Source organism: Geotrypetes seraphini, chromosome 3 (genome assembly GCF_902459505.1).
Source record: "Geotrypetes seraphini chromosome 3, aGeoSer1.1, whole genome shotgun sequence".
In the NCBI taxonomy this organism is placed as follows: domain Eukaryota; kingdom Metazoa; phylum Chordata; class Amphibia; order Gymnophiona; family Dermophiidae; genus Geotrypetes; species Geotrypetes seraphini.
Genome location: NC_047086.1, coordinates 44,493,650 through 44,513,957, shown reverse-complemented (window position 1 = coordinate 44,513,957; position 20,308 = coordinate 44,493,650). Strand labels below are relative to the sequence as shown.

General features: G+C 41.6%; 1 protein-coding gene across 3 annotated transcripts in view; it reads right to left on the bottom strand.

Annotated features, from left to right (window-relative positions):
- The window catches only part of PHIP (pleckstrin homology domain interacting protein), a 603,903-nt gene that overhangs the window by 37,813 nt on the left and 545,782 nt on the right, over positions 1-20,308 (bottom strand). For all 3 annotated transcript variants that reach the window (XM_033937022.1, XM_033937020.1, XM_033937021.1), the window contains exons 35-36: positions 14,052-14,204; positions 9,382-9,545 (exon numbers count right to left, since the gene is read on the bottom strand). In XM_033937022.1, the coding sequence (XP_033792913.1) occupies positions 9,382-9,545; positions 14,052-14,204 (317 nt within the window). The remainder of the gene's footprint in view (positions 1-9,381; positions 9,546-14,051; positions 14,205-20,308) is intronic.

Sequence of the window (20,308 nt, the reverse complement as noted above, 5' to 3'; positions counted from 1 at the left end):
ATATTGTAATCATAAAATGGAAAATATAATTAGTTTTTCTATCTTTTGCTGTCTGGTCATTATTCAAATCTTGTTGGTCCCAGGCTCTGGTTGTCTTCTGATAACTTGCTTGCCAGGGTCTCCTTCTTTCTTTTTTTTTATCTTTAATTCTTTATTATTTTCAATAAGTTTTCAAGAAAATGTACTTCTTATTAGAGAAATACAGTATAAAGATGTATTATACATTCAAAAGAAAACAAAACCAGATTATCCTTCCTTAGACCACAAATCAAGGAGGAGCCGGTTTAGAATTAAAAGAAGCTTAATAAATAAGAAGAAAACAATTTATGAAGAAAGGCTATAACGCTATTAACTTGCCACTCTAAATACACTGGGTCAAAACTTCAAGTCATCTTTTTCAACTCCAGAAAGGACTTTAGCTGGTCAGGAAGAAAGAATACATATTTAACTTGTGCATACTTTATAACACATTTACAGTGGTATGCCAACAGGAAAGAGGCCCCTAATGCTATTGTTTCTTGTCTTAAAGATAAGAACTGTTTCCACCTTTCCTGTGTTGTTTTTGAAACATCCAAGTATGCCATATTTTTTCCCCATAAAGATTTTGAAGATCTAAAGTACTGTTTCATAAATGAGTCCAAGTCCTGTTGGAAAACAAAGGAAATCAATAATGTAGCTCTCTCCGCTGTCTCAGAAATAGATTCTTCCAAAAAGGCAGATATATTTTCCATATCAATTTGCGGAGTTTGTTTAATTTCACCCTCTCTTTCCTTAACCTCCTGAAAATTTTTTATAAATGGTGGAAGATAATAAATTTCATTCAATGGGGGTATATGTTCAGAAGAATATTTCAAAATTTCCACCATATATTTTTTAAACATTTCGTATGAAGAAATTCCAGGAGTTTTCAGGAAATTTAGAATCCTTACATTCAACCGGCAATTAAAGTTCTCTATATTTTCTATTTTCCGTTGCGACATAGCACTGTCTTTTATTGCTGCGGTTCTATAAACTTGTAAAGTCTGGACTTCATTTTGTAATTTAATTATGGAATTTTTTGTTTCTGTATTTGTCTGTTCAAAAACCTTTGTAAAATTATCCATTTTCTTCCTCAAATTCTTTACCTCTTCTGAAGTCTTCCTGGTCGCTACGTCCATTCTCTGGAGTGTTTCCAAGATGACTCCTAAAGTATCCTCTCTGTCAGGAGCCAAGTTCCCAGAGCTGGTCAACACCAGCAGAGGCTCTTCTGCCATGGATCCATCCTCCACGGAGACATTGGGGGCATCTCCGGCCACCGAGCTCTTGTGCTCCAGTGCAGCTGTCTCTGCCGGACAGGGAGGCAGGACATCTGGTGCGGGCGAGAGAGATCTCTCATGCTCCAACAGGGTTGAGCGCCTCTGACTCTCCCCCGTTGCGGGGCTTAACTCGTACAGTCTTGAGGCAAGTGTTGCTAGGCATTGCTCGATCGTCAATTAATTTAAGGGTGCCAATAGTGTTGAGGAGAAAAACACCCTCACTGTGCCCTTTCGCTTTGTGTGTGGCATAATTGAACTCGGGTAAAAAACTCCTCAGAACGAGAGCAGATCTCAGCATTCTAGCACAGCGCCACCATCTTGGCCACCCCTATGCTGGCGAACGCAGGCTGTCTCCTTCTTTCTCCATTCTAACCATCCATCTGCCATCTCTGTCCTCTCCTTCCGTTTCCCTTCCCTCCCCCGGAGGTCTGGTATCTTTCTTTTTTTCATCTACATCCACAGATCCACCTTTTCTTAACTACCCTTTCATCCAGCATCTCTCCCTCCTTCCCCACCACCCCAGGGTCCACCATCTCTCCCTTTCTTTTCCCAACTACCCTCCTATCCAGTATCTCTATCTCCTTCCACACCATCCCTTGTGTTCAACTTCTCTCCCTTTCTGTTCCTTCCCTCCCTAAATCCCATTGATCTCTCTCCCTCTCCTCTATTTTTAGACCCATTATTTCTTCCCCCCCAAAGTCCGGCATATGCACGTCTCTTTGAACCCCTCTTCCCTCCCTCAGTGTACTTCTACACCAGGCCCCCCTCCCCTGAAGGTCTGTCCCCCACTGAAGGCCTGTACCCCCGTCCCTGAAGGCCTGACCCCCCCCTTGAAGGCCTGCCTGTCCCCCCTGAAGGCCTATGCCACCATCCCTGGCCTGTCCCCCCCCTTGAAGGCTTGCCCCCCCCCTTAAAGGCCTGCCCCCCCTTAAAGGCCTGCCTGTCCCCTCTGAAGGCCTATGCCACCCTCCCTGGCCTGCCCCCCCTTTAAAGGTCTGCACCCCCCCTGAAGGACTACCCCGCCCAAAGGACTGCACACCCTCCCCACCCCGGGCCTCTGTGTTCCTCCTGGCCTCCCCACACCGTTTACCTTATAGCTTCAGCCTGCAGCGAAGATCGCAGTTACAGCGCCTTTGCAAAGTGCTTTAAGCTGTTTCCTCTGCTGCGGTCCTGCCCTTCCTCTGACATCAGAGACAGGATCGCGGCGGAAACAGCTTAAAGTACTTTGCAAAGATGCTGTAACCGCAATCTTTGCTGCAGGCTGAAGTTATAAGATAAACGGTGTGGGGAGGCCAGGGGGAACACAGAGGCCTTCCCGGGGGGGGGGGGGGGGAGGGGGTGATGCGCAGTCCTTTGGGGAGGCAACAGCAGCACTTCCCGACTGACCCTCCCTCCTGCTTTAGGGGGCGAGGGTCCGAATCGGGAAGCCAATTTTTTTTAAATGTAAATAGATTCGAATCGATTCACCCGAAGTGAATCGGTGAACCGATTCGAATTGTGAATCGGGCAGCACTACTAGACATACACAGCGCTATATATCAAAAAATAGAAGGGACAGTCCCTGCTCAAAAGAGCTTACAATCTAGTCAAGACAGACAAACTAGACAAGAAGGTACATTGATACACTGTGCTCAGCTGGAGGAATTACAGAGGGAATGATAAGACAGATATTGGTGCTTAGAAGGTGGGTTGGAGTTTGGAATTGAAAGCATTTTCAAAGAAGTGGGCTTTGAGTCTGGATTTGAATACTGCCAGAGACAGAGCCTGATGTATCGAGTCAGTTACTTAGTTCCAAGCAAACAATGCAATATGGTAGAAGGGACGGAGTCTGGAGTTACCTTGCTAATATCTTTTCTAGTAGGTAGGTGTATCATTCTGGACAGTAGGAGATTCTCCCCATGCTTGTGAGCTGTGCAGAAGGAATCTACTCCAGATTTTCGACTCCTCTTCCTTCTAACTGAGGGTTCTGCTGCCCCTTCAGTTTGTAGCAAAGCAAGTGAAAGCCCTATATAGATACACATAAGAAGGAGGGGTATGGAGAGACTCCCCAAAATACAATGCTGTTCTGCTCTGAAAGTATAACAAACATGTTAAACATTGCAATGGAACAATTCAAACTTCAGAAAAACCATACAAATCAGAAACATTTATGGAGTTCAAACATTCCCCAAATTACTAAAGGAATGCATTATTCTTCATACCCTTGAGGGCTAACATCAAAATCTCAGCTTTGACTTGAACCATCACATTGAGAGAGTAGGCAGGCAGAAAAATAATTGACAGGGCAAGGCTCCAGAATGACAAACCTATCTACTAGAAAAGATATTAGTAAGGTAAGAACTTAGGCCCAGATTCTCCAAACTTTAATGCCGTCGCCAAACTGTTTTCCAGCGGTTTAGCCTGTACGCAGTTTAGTGGCGGATTATCAAAATGGATTATCTATGTCTTTAGCGAGGTTTCTAGCAGTCTCCGACACTGACATGCAAATGGGCTCTTCATCATTGAAATGAGCCCTCCGATGGATTCTTAAAAAATGCAGAGCCATTTTCAAAATGCAGCGTCAGCTTCTGGCAACAAAAATAAGTGACTGGTCCAGGGGTGCCAGTCAATGTCAGAGACTGCTAGAAAGCCCCTGTGTTGTGATGCAGTGGGAGAAATGCAAGTGATCCCCTAGCCCTATCCCATCTAGGGCCAATCAGAGCCTCAGGCCACTCCCCGGATGCACCGGGAAGGGTCCTAAGGCTCTGATTGGCCCGGATGCACCATAGGAGGGGCCTTAGGCATCTGGGCCAATCAGAGCTTTAGGACCCTTCCCAAGATGCACTGGGGAAGGGAAGGCCCATTTTAGACAACGCAGACAGCTGGAAGGAGGGAGTCCGCGCCCCTCCGGGTTATCTATTTGAGGTAATGGGGAGGGGGGTCACTTACCAGTGGGGGAGAGTAGGCATCTCTCCTGCTGAGGGGGAGGGGGATGTGTTGGGGAATTTAGGGTAGTGGGAGCATGTGGGCATCTGTCCCGCTACAGGGGGAAGGGGTCGGGTCGTGGCAGGGATTTTAGGGCAGCGAGAGAGTGTGGGCATCTCTCCTGTTGCAGGGGTGGAGTTTGCAGCCAGGATTTTAGGGCAGTGAATGTGGGCATCTCTCCCACTGCAGGGTGTGGGGTTGTTGGTTGACAGCGGGAGAGATTAAACATTTCTCCCGCTGTTACGGACAGCTGCAAAAGCAATCTTGGTTGAAGAACTTTAGAAAGTTTGCGACTGACTGCACCACGCATGCGCGAGTGCCTTCCCGCCCAAAACAGGGCGTGCGTCTCCTCAGTTTAGATAGCCAGATAAGAGGCCAACCAGGGGAGGTGGGTGGGTTGTGAGAATATCTGCCTGCTGTCCCTGGATAACACCTGTTACAATAAGTAACTGTGCTTTATCCCAGGACAAATAGGCGGCATATTCTCACGTATGGATGACCTCCAAGGATGGTGGGAGAGTTGGCCTTGCAGAAAAACAAATATGAAATACAGAGAGGCTGATGGACCCATCCTGTCTGAACAAAAGTTCCAGACAATAATGAAAGATTAAAGAAATGAACCGAGGAGAAAAAAAAATAGATTGAGAAAAAATACCGAAGCTGCCAAACTTAAACCTTTGAAGGGCTGTGACTGGAGACTCTAAGTGCAGGACAGTCTGAATATAACAAAACAAGATGTATGCAGCCAACTTGTTGGACATGAATCCCCTGGAAACAGGATGCCCCAACTTGTTAACATCAAAAGTTTTAGAGAAAAAGTTGTAGAGATGATCTGAATGATATAGGTTTCTGCAAATAAGCAGCTAATGCTTGGTTGCAGTCTATAGTAGGAAGAGTCGATTCTCCTAGATGAAAATAAGACTTGGAAAAAATACTAGGAGCATAATCGATTGATTGGAATAAAAATCAGTGATAATCTATGAGAAGAAGTTTGGAGTCAGTGACAACCAGTGATAGGAACTTTGAATGAGTGCGAAGCACAATGCTGTCGTGGAAGGAATGCTGTAAAGAGTGGATCCAATCGTCTGGCAGAAGTGCAATAGAGATGAGAAAAACTTTTCAAAGAGAAAAAAATGGAAGACATTGATTAAAATGAAAACTGAAACCACATTGGGATCCCATACCACTGAGAGGTGGTTGTATATTGGAAAGACCTTTCATAAATCTAAGAATGAGGGGATGAGCAGAAATGGATGCACCATCCACTGGCCAATGAAAGATAGTAATAGCAGTAAGATAAACTGTAATAGAAGTGAGTTTGAGATCAGAATCCGACCAATGGAGGAGAGAAGTCAAAATCAGAGAAAAAAAATACAGAGATGACCTCAGATCCTAATGAGGAATAAGACACATAGCGGAAAAGAGGTGTGGGAACACTGCGGAAGCTGTTAATATCAATGTGTTAAGCTGAGAGAAATGAGGAACAGCTGAATGCAGTCCGAGAAATATCAAACTGTCAGGAGCTAAAGCTGAAGATTGGAATCTATTGTAGACCAAACCTTGACTCTGTGTAAGAATAGATGGAAAGATTAGCAGAGGTATTGGTGTCAACTAAGTTGAACAAGAAGGAAAAAATAAGGTCATCTGAACCACCATGGAGCTACCCGAATCATGGTGGTAATCCCCTGTTTAAGCTGGACAAGCGTCTGAACAGAAGAGGAAGACTGGACACATCTGGAACTTGTTTGTCCAGTTTAGAAGAACAACATCCACCTCTAGGAGATGAGGCACATAAGCCTGCAGTGAAAACGGCGTAGCTCATCAGCGAGGTAAGACGCAAGGAAAACTACTTGCGGAGTCTCCCACATAGAGGAAATGAAATGGAGAATTGCTGAATCTAGAGTCCAGTCATGAAGAAGAAAAATTGCTTCTGAGCATGTTCGTCAGAAAAAAATTATACTCCCTTAAATGGAAACAGCTTTGAGACAAACTGCTGTGAGGACGTGCCTAATTCCGAACCTTTCGAGGCTTTTGTTACAGCAGAAAAAATGTCACTCCACTTGGCTAGTTAATATAGCTTATTCGTACTTGATGGTCTGTACGGACTAGAAGATCTGAGAGAACTAGAGACTTTGATACAAAGATCATGCTGATGAGCTCAGCAAGAATAGAGTGAGGCATCTGTGAATAGAGTTGTCTGAAAAAGAAGAAACAACCCGCTGAACCGTAGATGAAACCTTGCAAAAAAAACCAACCAACCACATGGACTGTGAAGGCAATATGCTCTATGCCGAGAGTAGAAACGTTCGGCCAGAAATGGCTAAATGTAAATAGAGTGTTCTGAAATTGTTGAGTAAGAAACACACTGAGTGAAAAGAGTCAGTTGTGCCACTAAGACAACACCCTGAGACATACGATCCTGACTGAGTCAGGTGATCAGAGAAATACTGAAAGAGCCCTGTGATCCTCAGGTTGCTGTCACCAAATGAGGCACTCGGGTAATGCCCTGAAAGAGGAAACCAAGTTGGTAGATAAAAATGAACATGTGCCGAAGTACCTGGCCATACGAAGGTTCTGAACCCCTAGGGGTGGAAAATGATAGAAGAAACTGTAACCATTGAACCACTGGAATTTCCTGTGAAAAACAATCAAGAAGAGGGAAACAGTGAAATCCAAGGATGATAGGAAAAAATGCCCAGGGAGTATATACAAAATCTTTAGAGGTTCTAGAGCAGGGGTCTCAAAGTCCCTCCTTGAGGGCCGCAATCCAGTTGGGTTTTCAGGATTTCCCCAATGAATATGCATGAGATCTATGTGCATGCACTGCTTCCAATGCATATTCATTGGGGAAATCCTGAAAACCCGACTGGATTGCAGCCCTCAAGGAGGGACTTTGAGATCCCTGTTCTAGAGGTAAGGTTCAGAAGAAAGAAATAAAGTCCCTGAGATCGAGAGATATAAGCAGTCGATCAAATAGGGAAGAAGTTACACGGTAGAACATGTGTGGTGCTTTGTGAATGAAGAAAGGGGAAGTAAGTCCCTGGTGTTTAATCATAGAAATCAGGGAAAAAACATCCTAAAAAAAGGATGTAGTGGCCTCCACACCTCCCCTATAGCCACTCCCAGACCTCCGGGATATGAGAAACAGGAAAAAGGATATAGAATAAAAAACTTTGAGGGAATGCAAAACCTGTAGGAAAACACAGGTTAACATTGGTGATCCAGTGGATGGCATGATTAAAGAAAACCCAGTTGATCCTGCATGATACCAATATTTGTTGCAAAGGTAAAAAATGGTGGAGAACTAACTGACAGGCTCTCCACCCTTGTTAGTCTCCGTCAAATCACGCCCAAAGGAGAAAGCAGTTTGAGCTGAACAGATGCTCTGGTCCTAGGCACTGGAAGCACCAGAGGTGTAGGATAGGTAGTGAAAAAAGTGGCAAATGTTTTGAAGTGGTGAACAGGCGGAACATGGATGGAAACACCGACACCGTGTAGAGAACACGCATGTTGAAAACAAACACAGTCCAATCTTGATGTACAGGCTAACATTGGTGATACAGTGGTAGCCTAAGTCTGAAGTGGTGTAGCGACAGCCTGATGCCACAGTAAAGATTCAAAATAGGACAGCATGGTCTTAAACCAGAATTTCGAGTAATGGATGAAGTAAAAGTCATAAATGAAGAAACTTCATAGGTCAAGATAGAGTTGCGGTATAACCAGTTGTCAACAGCCGGATGCTGGAAGGATTAGTATGATGAAGAAGCTGGAGTACCTCTGATAGGTTGTATCTCGATAGTAGTCTGTGCTATACTGAAGATGTGCTGGGAGTTGAACCACCTCTTCTGAAAGATGAGCACAGGGCTTTTACACATTGAGCCAGACACTTCTATTCTGACAAGTTGTCTGAAGACTTTGACAGTATAATGGAAATATGATGCTAAAGAAGTAGAGAGTTCCTCCGACAGGTGGGATGGCTTTCTTATATCATGCCTGAAACATTGGTTGAAGAAGCAGAGTTCCTGATAGGTTGTACACTGATAAGAGGGTCTACTATATCATGCCTGAAAACAGTAGTTGAAGGAGCAGAGAGTTCCTCCAGTAGGTTATACACTGATAGAAGGCTCTGCTATATATCCAAGAAACAGGAGGAATGACAATTTATTGCTGAAGTTACTTGCCATATCAGCGGTATTACATAGTGGAGAGAGTATAAAACTGCTTCTGGAATAGCTGCCCCGATCTTTGGGAATTGGATGCTAGTCATACTGGTGTCACCCTTATGATCAGGAGCACTGAAACCACTGAACTCAGAATGAATATTCTTCAGTACCCTCGGTACCCTCGACACCGCATCGGTATCCTCGACATCGAGTGTACCCTCGACATCATTGATACTGGTGGCAGATAGAAGACAGTGGTACCTCTTAGACTTGGCTATCGGTACTCAAAGTGTTGCATTTCGTCCAAAAAAGGGGCTAAGGATGAGATGCCACCCTCGTGAAATTAGGCGAAACGCAAGGTGGTCTCAGTAAAGTCGGCATGAATGTGCTCAATGCCATAATGACATGTGACATAGTCCTCCGTTGTTCTTAAAGGCAGGTGAAGATTCCCCCCTCCCCCCCAAAAAAAAGGACATCAACGAAGGAGCCACTGCAGCCAAAATTTAGGCTGAGGCGTTGTAAATAGGTCCTGCTGACAAGAAGCCCGTGAGGGAAAGAAAACTCATTATTTTTTTTTTTTTGGGGGGGGGGTTAAAAAAAAACCAAAGGGACAAAACTAAAATAAAAAATAGAATTCAGAAAGAAATATTACATGTGAACGGAAAGGCAAGGCAATAAAATGAAGAGCAGTTGAAAAGCCGATTTCTTAGCTCCACGGAAAAACAAACTGAGGAGACGCGTGCCCTGCACTGGGCGGCAAGGCACTCTTGCATGCGCGGTGTGGTCAGTCGCGAACTTTCTAAAGTTTTTCAAGCAAGATTGCTTGTGCAGCTGTCTGCATTGGGGCTCCATGGATGATGTCACCCATACATGAAAATATGCTGCCTGCTTGTCTTGGGATAATAAGTTTTACTATATCAAAGTTTAAATCTAATCCTGAATTAGAAAAATGAAAATACCTTGATGCCGTACTACTGGAAACAGAGTTGCTTCTATTCCTTTTTCTTTTGCATCTGGTCACTGTGCTCCTCTTGTGAAAGCGCAGAGCAGATTTGTAATCTGTTATTATAGAACTAATGCGCTCCTCAAAAAAAGCAGATAGACGCAAACTCATGCTGTAAATCTGGTGAAAGAAAAAATAGAATGCTTTATGAATTTGGATGAAATCAAGTTACATATCAGTAGCATGTGTTCTTCATGGAAAGCAGAATTCAAGTCCTCACAAATGAGTGGCATCATCCTGGCAGAGGAAAAAGCTATGATAAAGTTTAAATTGGAGCAAACTAAAACCTTACAATACTGTAATAATCAATCATACAGTTTGCTAAACATTAAAGAATTGTTACATTGTCAGAAAAGGCCCAAAACAACAGAATTGTATAAAGTGAGCCTTAAAAACTTAAGTGCAGCCTTAAATGCAATTGCAACTTGTAGAAACCACGTTTATTATCACTGGCTCAAATATAAAGTTGGGAAAAACAGAACAGTAAAAAACACCAAAACAAAAACTCAAGATAAATTATCTGAGAAAAACTTGTTCTTCAAAAACCCATACTTTTACAATACTGATAATCATAAGGCTGAACCTGACAAAACCAGCAATATCTCTCCAGAGCTGAAGTAATATAACTACTTGTAAGCCGGAACATGCAATTCTCAGTCACTTATCTATCTCGCCGGACATTGAAATGCATTTTATAACTCCAGAATCACCACAATATTCAAAGAAGAGTAGGTTGCAGTTCACTATTTTCCAGAATTGGCCATATTCCACTGAGTGTGAAACAAAACTATTGACAAGGTCCTTGTTTCGTGGGCTGAGCCATTGCACCAAAATCACTATGGCCACTCAGTCTTCCCATCCAGAGCATCCACTATTTTCTCCTCTCCCTAAGAGATCTGATGCGCCTGTTATACTATCTGGAATTCAGATACAGTTTTCATTTCCACCACCTCTACTGGGAGCTTATTCCACGCATCTACCGCCCTTTCTGTAAAAAAGTATTTCCTTAGATTACTCCTAAGTCTATCACCTTTTAACTTCATCCTATGCCCTCTCATTCTAGAGCGTTCTTTCAAATGAAACTCGCCTCATGCGCACACCACCGGTAACATTACTTTCCTCAGAGCGATCTCCATTGACCATTACTCTCTGTCATCTTCCACTTAACCAGCTCCTGATCCAGCCTGTCACTTTGGGACCTATCCCAAGGGCAATCAGTTTATTTATTATATGTCTATGTGGAATACTGTCAAAGTCTTTGCTAAAATCTAAATACGCCACATCTAGCGCATTCCCTCTATCCAATTCTCTGGTCACCCAGTCAAAGAAATTGATCAGATTTGTCTGACAAAACCTACCTCTAATGAATCCATATGCTTCCAGTCCTGTAATCCACTGGATTCCAGAAACTTCATCATTCTCTATAATTTCCCACTTATTCCTTACTTCCACTTGTGTAGAAGTACCACATCTGCCCTTCTTCAGTCCTCCTGTACCAGTCCCGACTTTAGAGAAGCATTGAAAAGGTCAGTCAGTGGAGCCATCAGAACTTTCCTAAGTTCCTTCAGCACCCTTGGATGTACACCATCCGGCCCCATCGCTTTATTTACCTTTAATTAAGCTAGTTCCTCACAAACACAATCCTCTGAAAATCTAGATGAAAGGTTGCCCCTCCCAGCTGCAGGCCTATGAAGTCAGAGGCAGTGCTGCCCTCCAAAAATGGGAACCTCTATGGCACTGGCAAGCCTCAATAATCAGAACAAAAATACCCCAAAAAAGAAATAATAACTTTATTTTTTTTAGGTTCAAACAATTTTTTATTGATGCAAACAACTGCGCATACAACGCCAGGGCATCCCAAGGGTGCACGATACAAACAATGATGCATCAGATACAACAATATAACAAGCATGTACAGAAGAAGAGTAACAGCAATCCAACTCCCCCCCTTCCTACTCTACATAGGGCACGCAAGACCAATGGGGTGGAAAGGCACTCCGAGGCCCTGGACTCTTATGAGCCCCGAAAATGCCACACCACCCCCTTCCCCCACCTAACCCCACTTATCATATCCGTGACTAAGTACCAGAACCTTTCAATACCCCCACCTCCCCTCCCCAATCCCCCTACCCCCCAGTGGTACTCTCCACCCCGCCCCACCAGTACTCACCATTGCTCTCCCAGCCCTACATACTGAGTGCCCAGATTAGGACACCCATCTTAAAACCTCATTACGACCCTTTGGATGCAAGGATTGCAAATATGGCTCTCAAATATTCAAGAATAACATCTTTCGCTTCCTAGCTCCTCCAGCATCCTGCGCCTCCCAGGTGGCCAACTAATGCAACTGGTTCTGCCAGTGCCAAAATGCCAGAGGGTCAGGGACCGTCCAGAACTGAAGAATACATTTCCTGGTTAGTAAACTCAGCTTCCCACACAGAGCCCGATGCCCCCTAGGCAAATGGCCAAAAGCCTCTGGCAAATCCAAGACAAAGTAGGCCGGAGTACTGCGCAAGGTTCTCCTAATTAACCCTGACATGTAAGAGATTATACGCTTCCAGAATAACAACTTTATTTTTATATAAGAAAAGCCTTACTTGGATCAGACCAATGGACTTTTCCTCCAGGAACTTGTCCAAATCTTTCTTAAAACCAGCTATGCTATCCGCTCTTACCACATCCTCTGGTAATGCTTTCCACAGCTTAACTATTCTCTTGAGTGAAAAAAAATTTCCTCCTATTGGTTTTAAAGGTATTTCCCTATAACTTCATTGAGTGTCCCCTAGTCTTTATAATTTTTGATGGAGTGATCCACTTGTACCCGTTTTACTCCACTCAGGAATTTGTAGACTTCAATCATATCTCCCCTCAGCTGTCTCTTTTCCAAGCTGAAGAGCCCTAACCGTTTTAGTCTTTCCTCATACGAGAGGAGTTCCATCCTATTTACCATCTTGGTCGCTCTTCTTTTATCCTTTTCTAGCACCACTATATCTTTCTTGAGATAAGGAGACCAGAATTGAACGCAATACTCCAAATGAGGTCACACCATTGTGCGATACAGGGGCATTATAACATTCTTAGTCTTGTTAACCATTCCTTTTTTAAATAATTCCTAGTATCCTGTTTGCTTTTTTGGCTGCCACCACACATTGGGCGGATGGTTTCATCGTATTGTCTACGATGATACCCAGATACTTTTATACCGCTATACCACAAACAGTTTAAAGCAGGGGTGTCCAACCTTTTGGCTTTCCTGGGCTGCATTGGCCAAAAAAAATGTTTCAGGGGCCGCACAAACCCTGCAGCAAGACAGAGGAGGGAGCCGGCAAGATGATAAACACCCGGGAGCAGCAGAGGAAAACACTGCATTGCCCTCGACCGGGGCCGCACAAAATACTTCACGGGGCCGCAGGTTGGACACCCCTGGTTTAAAGCAATTTACAGAGAAAGAGACTGTATATAGACAGTGATATTACAGAAGACTTTTGAAATTACATTAGCATGTTAAGGTTAATTAAATTTTGTCTGGAAGTGTTTTAGAAATACATCAAGGGAGAGGTGGGGTCAAAGAAATTTATCAAAGAGATAAGTTTTGATTGACTTCCTAAAAGATATTGAAGAGTGAAGGGGAGAGTGGGGAGCCTTGTGGCACTCCGCAGGGATTAGACCAAGCCTGAGAGAAAATTCCTTCATGTAGACCTGGTAGATATGGTTTTAAAGGAAACCCGTAAAGCAATTTAGTACTTGGCTGGAAATGCCGATGGAATCAAGGCATCTAAAAAGAGCAGAACAAAAGACACCTTCTCAAGTCACTTGGAGAAGGAAAAACTGAGGAGGGGCTATGCCCATGAACAAGGAGGTGGAGTGAAGAAATCTTTGAATTCCTTCTCCAATTACTCACGAGTATGGAATATAAACTCTACTGTCCAGACTATTATGCCCTTTGTACTAGAAACACAAGATTACATAGAGGGATCATGATGAAGCCTCAGGCAATGCAAGCTCCTTGAATATCCACAATAGTTACAATTTTTTCTACATACCTTGCTTTTTTTTTTAAAATACTGAAGGCTTTTTTCTGGGTCACACTGAAATCAAACAACTTAATTTTAAAAGAAAAAGGCATGACCAAACCGCTAAAGCTAAAAGAGGTGTAAAGAAAGGTGAGCAAAGAAATAGAAATCTTGAAAAATAGCTAAAAACCTAAGGGTAAGCTTAACTAGATGGGAGGATCTCCATGCACATGACAGAAATTCTAAATATAAAATTATACATACACATACACCCCCCAACACCCCACAGCAGGAACAATGTCCAACTGACTCTAGAAAAACAAAGCCTGGGGAGGCGATGTGAGACGTGAGTCTCAAAAAGCTTCTACAACTTGTTCTATGCTATGGAAGCTTTTTTTCTACTGTGGGCTCTGTTGGATACTATTACACACGTTTAAGACAACCATCTTTCCCTTAGAGAATTTTTTTTCTATCTAACATTTCCTAAAATGGTCTCTAATTTAAAGCATGTATGCAAACAGTGCCATGTTTTACAGGTTTTAAAAATAAGGACTTTTGAGTTAATAGTACATTGCAGATATAAATTTATTCTTCACAAAATATGAATTCTTACCCTTGATTTTTTACTTGGTGTGTAAGATTTGGAATTGCTGAAAATCAGTTTTACATCTTTACATAGTTCAATGGGGGTTTCGTAATTTCCAGCCTCCAACGTTGACCTAACAGTCCCAAAGTCCATTGGCGTATCAATGATGTCTCCATAATCCTAAAAATAAAGTCTTATTAGTAAAATGTGATATTTTAAATAGATAACTGATATGTATTTGTTAAAAACCGTATGGTATAAACCATTAGGCCTCAATACTATGTGAGACTTCCAATAAATGAAAAAAGGTTCTATCTGAAAAGGTGAACTATTATGAATAAGGATTTAGCAAGAATAATCTAATGTGAGAAACTTGGAGGACTTTGTCTTGCAAAATTTGAAGTTAGAAAAAAAATCATCATGGGCATTTCTTAAGAACAATACATATGAAGAAAATAAATAGTGTCATCATATGCTGTAAAGCGACTAAACATCTACTATAAAAGCTGCCTTAGCAAAATACCAGGTTCAGTAAGGTTAGGCATCCATGATCAAATGGTATATTTCAATGAACTTCAAGGTAAATATTCTTAAAATTTTAATACATAATTACAACTTATTTGTAGTAAAAAAAAAAAAAAAAAAGATTCAAAATAAGAAAAGAGTGAATATGACATGTGCCAAAGGTTGGACACCCTTCCAGTTAATTCATTACTCCTGAGTGGAATAGAATGTGTACAAGTGGATCGATTTTTCAATCTGTCAAAAATTACAAAGACTAGGGGACACTCGATGAAGTTACAGGGAAATACTTTTTTTTTTTTTCCCATTATTTTTTATTTTCAAATTTTACATAAAGTGTACAAAATATTAAAATACAATTGATAAATACATAGTATCACTTTTATATCTAATACATTATATATCAAATTTGATTTTTCCCCTTTCCCTCCCCCCACCCTTTTATTACTTTAATATAAATATTTTTAATTTTCAATTTTTACATAAAATGTGCAAAATATTAAATTACAATTAATAAATACACAATATCATTTTTATCTAATAGATCATATTCTAAATATATTTATTTCCCCTTTCCCTCCCCCCACCCTTTTATTATTTTTTCATTCATACATATTGTATAACATATTATAACATATTATGTAAATATTATTTTCATTATCCCCCCTCTATGTGCGTCATAAAAAAGATACTTAAAAGAAGAAGAGAAATCTTAATATTTATTCATTGCAGTATTTTGTCAATGGCCCCCATATTTTTATGAATTTGGTATATGTCCCTCTTTGTATTGCTATTGTTCTTTCCATTTTAAATATAGGGAAATACTTTTAAAAACCAACAGGAGAATTTTTTTTTTCACTTAGAGAATAGTTAAGCTCTGGAACACGTTGCCAGAGGATGTGGTAAGAGCGAATAGCGTAGCTGATTTTAACAAAGGTTTGGATAAGTTTCTGGACGAAAAGTTATTGAGAAAGACACGGGGGAAGCCACTGATTGCCCTGTATCGGTAGCATGGAATTTTGGTACTCCTTGGTTTTTGGCCAGGTACTGGTGACCTGGACTGGCTACCATGAGAACAGGCTACTGGGCATGATGGACCATTGGTCTGACCCAGTAAGGTTATTCTTATGTTCTTAACAAAGCCCAAAAAGATGTTTAGCTCACTAGGCCTCATTAGCCAGATGATGATAATCCCAAGATTTAGCTAGGAATGGGCAACCCTAAAATATTTATTTTGTTTCCCATGTCATTTCCAGATTTGTTCATAGTTTGTTTGTTTTAGTTAGAGTTAATTTCATTTCAGGAGCAACATTGTTAAGAGCAAACACTCTTTATGGAACAGTGCATCATCTTTACAAAGCGAGCACACTCTTCCCAATAGTGCCATGGTTCATGACGTCTCTACAATCCTGAACAGAACCCATGAATCACATATCAACATATTATAGAAGTAAATGTCCAGTCTGTGAAAAAATTGAAGTTGAAAAGAGACTGGATATTTCACCCAAACAACAATCCAAAACATACCTGTCTGTGAAGATAATTTTTTAAAAAACCTTTACTTCAATATTTTTATTGAATTGTTTGCAAGTATGAAAAACCCCAAATACAGTGGTTAATAAGTAACAATAAGCAGGATGTTCAGCAGATAGATAAATATACATAAGACAGGTCTGGAATTGGAAATGTCAAAATTAAAGATCATTCAAGAGGATACTTGAATTCCACTCATATAATTGTCAATGGGAGACCAAATACGGTGACTGGATCCGGATGAGAGAGGATAAAGTTTTTCAGAAAAATACTGCTCATCTCTCTTATACATGCAGAGTGAGTTCCACCAAAAGGTGTAATCCAGTAGGGAAGCAGATTTCCAGTTTTGTAAAACTTGTTGGGTACCTACTGAAATCATATCATCAATGATTTATGGATCACTCATATCATCAATGATTTTTGGATTATAGAAGCAGTTAACAAAGCAGGGATATAAGGAACGCATGATGATGATCTCAAAGGAGAGGTCATTTGAGCAATTAGTGATTACTTTAATAGTTGAACAGATTCTGTTCCAAAAAGGTTGAATTCTAGAGCAGGAAAGGGAGCCGAGGGAGATCTTGCCTCACCAATCTGCTTGACTTCTTTGAAGGTGTGAATAAACATGTGGATAAAGGTGTGCCAGTTGATATCGTGACTCTAGATTTTCAGAAAGCTTTTGATAAAGTTCCTCACGAGAGGCTCCTGAGAAAATTAAAGTGTCACGGGATAGGTGACAAAGTTCAGTTGTGGATTAGGAATTGGTTATTGGATAGAAAACAGAGGGTAGGGTTAAATGGTCATTTTTCTCAATGGAGGAGAGTAAACAGTGGAGTGCCGCAGGGGTCTGTACTGGGACCGGTGCTATTTAACTTATTTATAAGTGATCTGGAAATTGGAACGGCGAATGGGTGATTAAATTTGCAGATGACATTAAACCAGGGGTCTCAAAGTCCCTCCTTGAGGGCCGCAATCCAGTCGGGTTTTCGGAATTTCCCCAATGAATATGCATGAGATCTATGTGCATGCACTGCTTTCAATGCATATTCATTGGGGAAATCCTGAAAGCCCAATTGGATTGCGGCCATCAAGGAGGGACTTTGAGATCCCTGCACTAAACTGTTCAAAGTTGTTAAAACGCATGCGGATTGTGAAAAATTGCAGGCGGACCTTAGGAAATTGGAAGACTGGGTGTCCAAATGGCAGATGAAATTTAATGTGGACAAATGCAAAGTGAAAATCAAAAATACCTTACAGGTTAGGGTACGTTTATTCACTTATTCCACGGACAGAATCCCTAACACTCCCACTCGCGACTTCTACTCCCTTCAATACACTTGAACCTCCACCTTCCCCCCCAAGGTTCCCTCCAAACCAATTAACTTCCCTGACCGGTATGTTTTTTCCCTATTAAAAAAATAAATTTAAAAAAAAATTTTTTATACACTCTTGTATATTCCATGTACTATATTCCCTGTATATTCCTTGTATATTCCTACTGATGGTATTTTATGTCCACTTCATTGACCTGAACTCTACAAAAAAAAAAAAATTGTTAAACTCCTGCTAAATTCAACGACATGTACATTCCAAAAAATTGTAAATTCCAATGTTTTTTTTCGTGTGTAATCTTATTAACTGCTGTGAACCGCCTAGAACTCTCTGGGTATGGCGGTATACAAAATAAAGTTATTAAAGTTATTATTATTATCCTTATTCTTGGCTCACATTTCACTGTATTTATCACCAAATATGTTTACACTTACATCTCACATACATGCACCACACTTAAGTCCTTTATTTCACTGTGCTTATTATCAAATCTATGTTTACACTTGCATCTCACATATATGCACCACACTTCGTCCTGTCATTTCAATCTTGCATATCACAACAAATGTGGTTGGTTATCACCATTCATCTGTTCATTTCCTGTTGGTTTTCTGCATGAGCGGACTGCTGGGCATGATGGACCTCTGGTCTGACCCAGCAGAGGCAATGCTTATGTTCTTATGTCTAATTCGTCTATCTGTTTATGTATTTATTTACATTTAAGACTTTCAGTCGTTTTCAGCTTTATCTGTTACGACCCACGATGAAGGCGTGTTAACCAAAACACAGACCGTGTCGGGTCTCCTGGTTTGTAAAAAGGTGGTGATATTAACTACAATATATAATTGTTTTAATAAACTGAGCCTGAAGCTTGTACTCTCATCTGCAGTTCTTTTTCCCCCTCATCTTCTCCTCATTCAATTCCTTCCATCCACTGTCTGCCTTCTCTCTTCCTCCACTCATTCCCCAAATGGCCTGGCACCTATCTTCTTCCCTCTGCTACCCCCGTAGTCTGGCATCTCTCTCTTCCCCATTTCCCTTCAGCGTCTTCTCAAAAGAATAGCCCCACTGGGTCAGACCAATGGTCCATCAAGCCCAGTAACCTGTTCCCACAGTGGCCAATCCAGGTCACCAGTACCCGACCAAAACCGATACAGGGCAAGCAGTGGCTTCCCCCATGTCTTTCTCAATAACAGACTATGGACTTTTCCTCCAGGAACTTGTCCAAACCTTTCTTAAAACCAGCTACGCTATCTGCTCTTACCACATCTTCTGGCAATGCATTCCAGAGCTTAACTATTCTCTGAGTGAAAAAAAATTTCATCCTATTACTTTTAAAAGTATTTCCCTGTAACTTCATTGAGTGTCTCCTACTCTTTGTAATTTTTGACAGAGTGAAAAAACTGATCCACTTGTACCTGTTCTACTCCACTCAGGATTTTGTAGACATCAGTCATATCTCCCCCTCAGCCGTCTCTTTTCCAAGCTGAAAAACCCTAACCGTTTTAGTCTTTCCTCATACGAGAGGAGTTCCATCCCCTTTACCATCATGGTTGCTCTTCTTTGAACCTTTTCTAACATATTTTTCTTGAGATAAGGAGACCAGAATTGAATGCAATACTCCAGATGAGGTCACACAACATGGAGCGATACAGGGGCATTATAACATTTTTAGCCTTATTAACCATCCCTTTTTAAATAATTCCTAGCATCCTGTTCTCCCCTCTCTCTCCTTCCCCATTTCCCTTCAGCGTTTTCTCCCCTCTCTCTTCCCCATTTCCCTTCAGCGTCTTCTCCCCACTCGCTATTCCCCAGTTCCTTTCAGCATCTTCTCCACTCTCTCTCTTCCCCATTTCCCTTCAGCGTCTTGAGGAAGAATAGGAAATAAGACCTTCATGAGAATGAAGGTGAAAGACCCCTTTAAGACCCAAAAGTTATATTTTTAAGAGAGACATTGTGCTATTGAATTCTAGTTTCTGGACAATCATATCTCTTCCTGTAAGCAAGAGACAATATGCTTATGTAAAAGGTTCAACTTTGCCCCAGTAACTGGCAAATATCTGCTGACGGTAGCAGCATTTCAGGACTTTCCAGAAGACAAACCAAAACAAAGTGTCCTACCAAAAGATATCAGAAATTCTGACAATCAACAATCAAGCTCAGGAAGGGAGGGGGCCTACTCTCAGAAATTATTGAACTTAGTATTAAAAATGCATTTTCAGGGAAAATAGGGAGGCATGTCAGATTTTGATACTAGGTGACATGCTTCAATATGGCTCAGTGATAAGTATGTAGACCATACAATCAATAGAAATGATAATAGTGACAAACCAATAGAAAGGGAGTATGTAATCTGTAACTAGGTGTTACTTTAGATTACTGAACTAAAGTATATAAGTAGCATACCGGCTGACCTAAGTTTCAGGATGGATACATATCAGAGCAGGCCACTCTGTATGTTAATCATTGGCTCAATGCGCTGTACTTTGTTCTATGAAAGCTGACTTTTGTCTATTGCTAATAAACCTATATTATATACAGCAATTGGATTCTTGCGAGGTCAGTTTATGAAATGGTTCGCAGTTACCTTCTCAGTCTTCTCTCCATTCTCTCTTCCCCAGTTCCCTTCAGCGTCTTCTCCCCACTCTCTCTTCCCAATTTCCCTTCAGCGTCTTCTCCCCACTCTCTCTTCCCCATTTCCCTTCAGCGTCTTCTCCCCTCTCTCTTTTCCCCAGTTCCCTTCAGCATCTTCTCCCCACTCTCTCTCCCCCAATTCCCTTCAGCGTCTTCTCCCCACTCTCTCTCCCCCAGTTTCCTTCAGCGTCTTCTTCTCTCCCCCCAGCATCTTTCGTGTGGGCAGCAGACCCCTCCCTCCCGTCATCCATTCGGGCATTTCC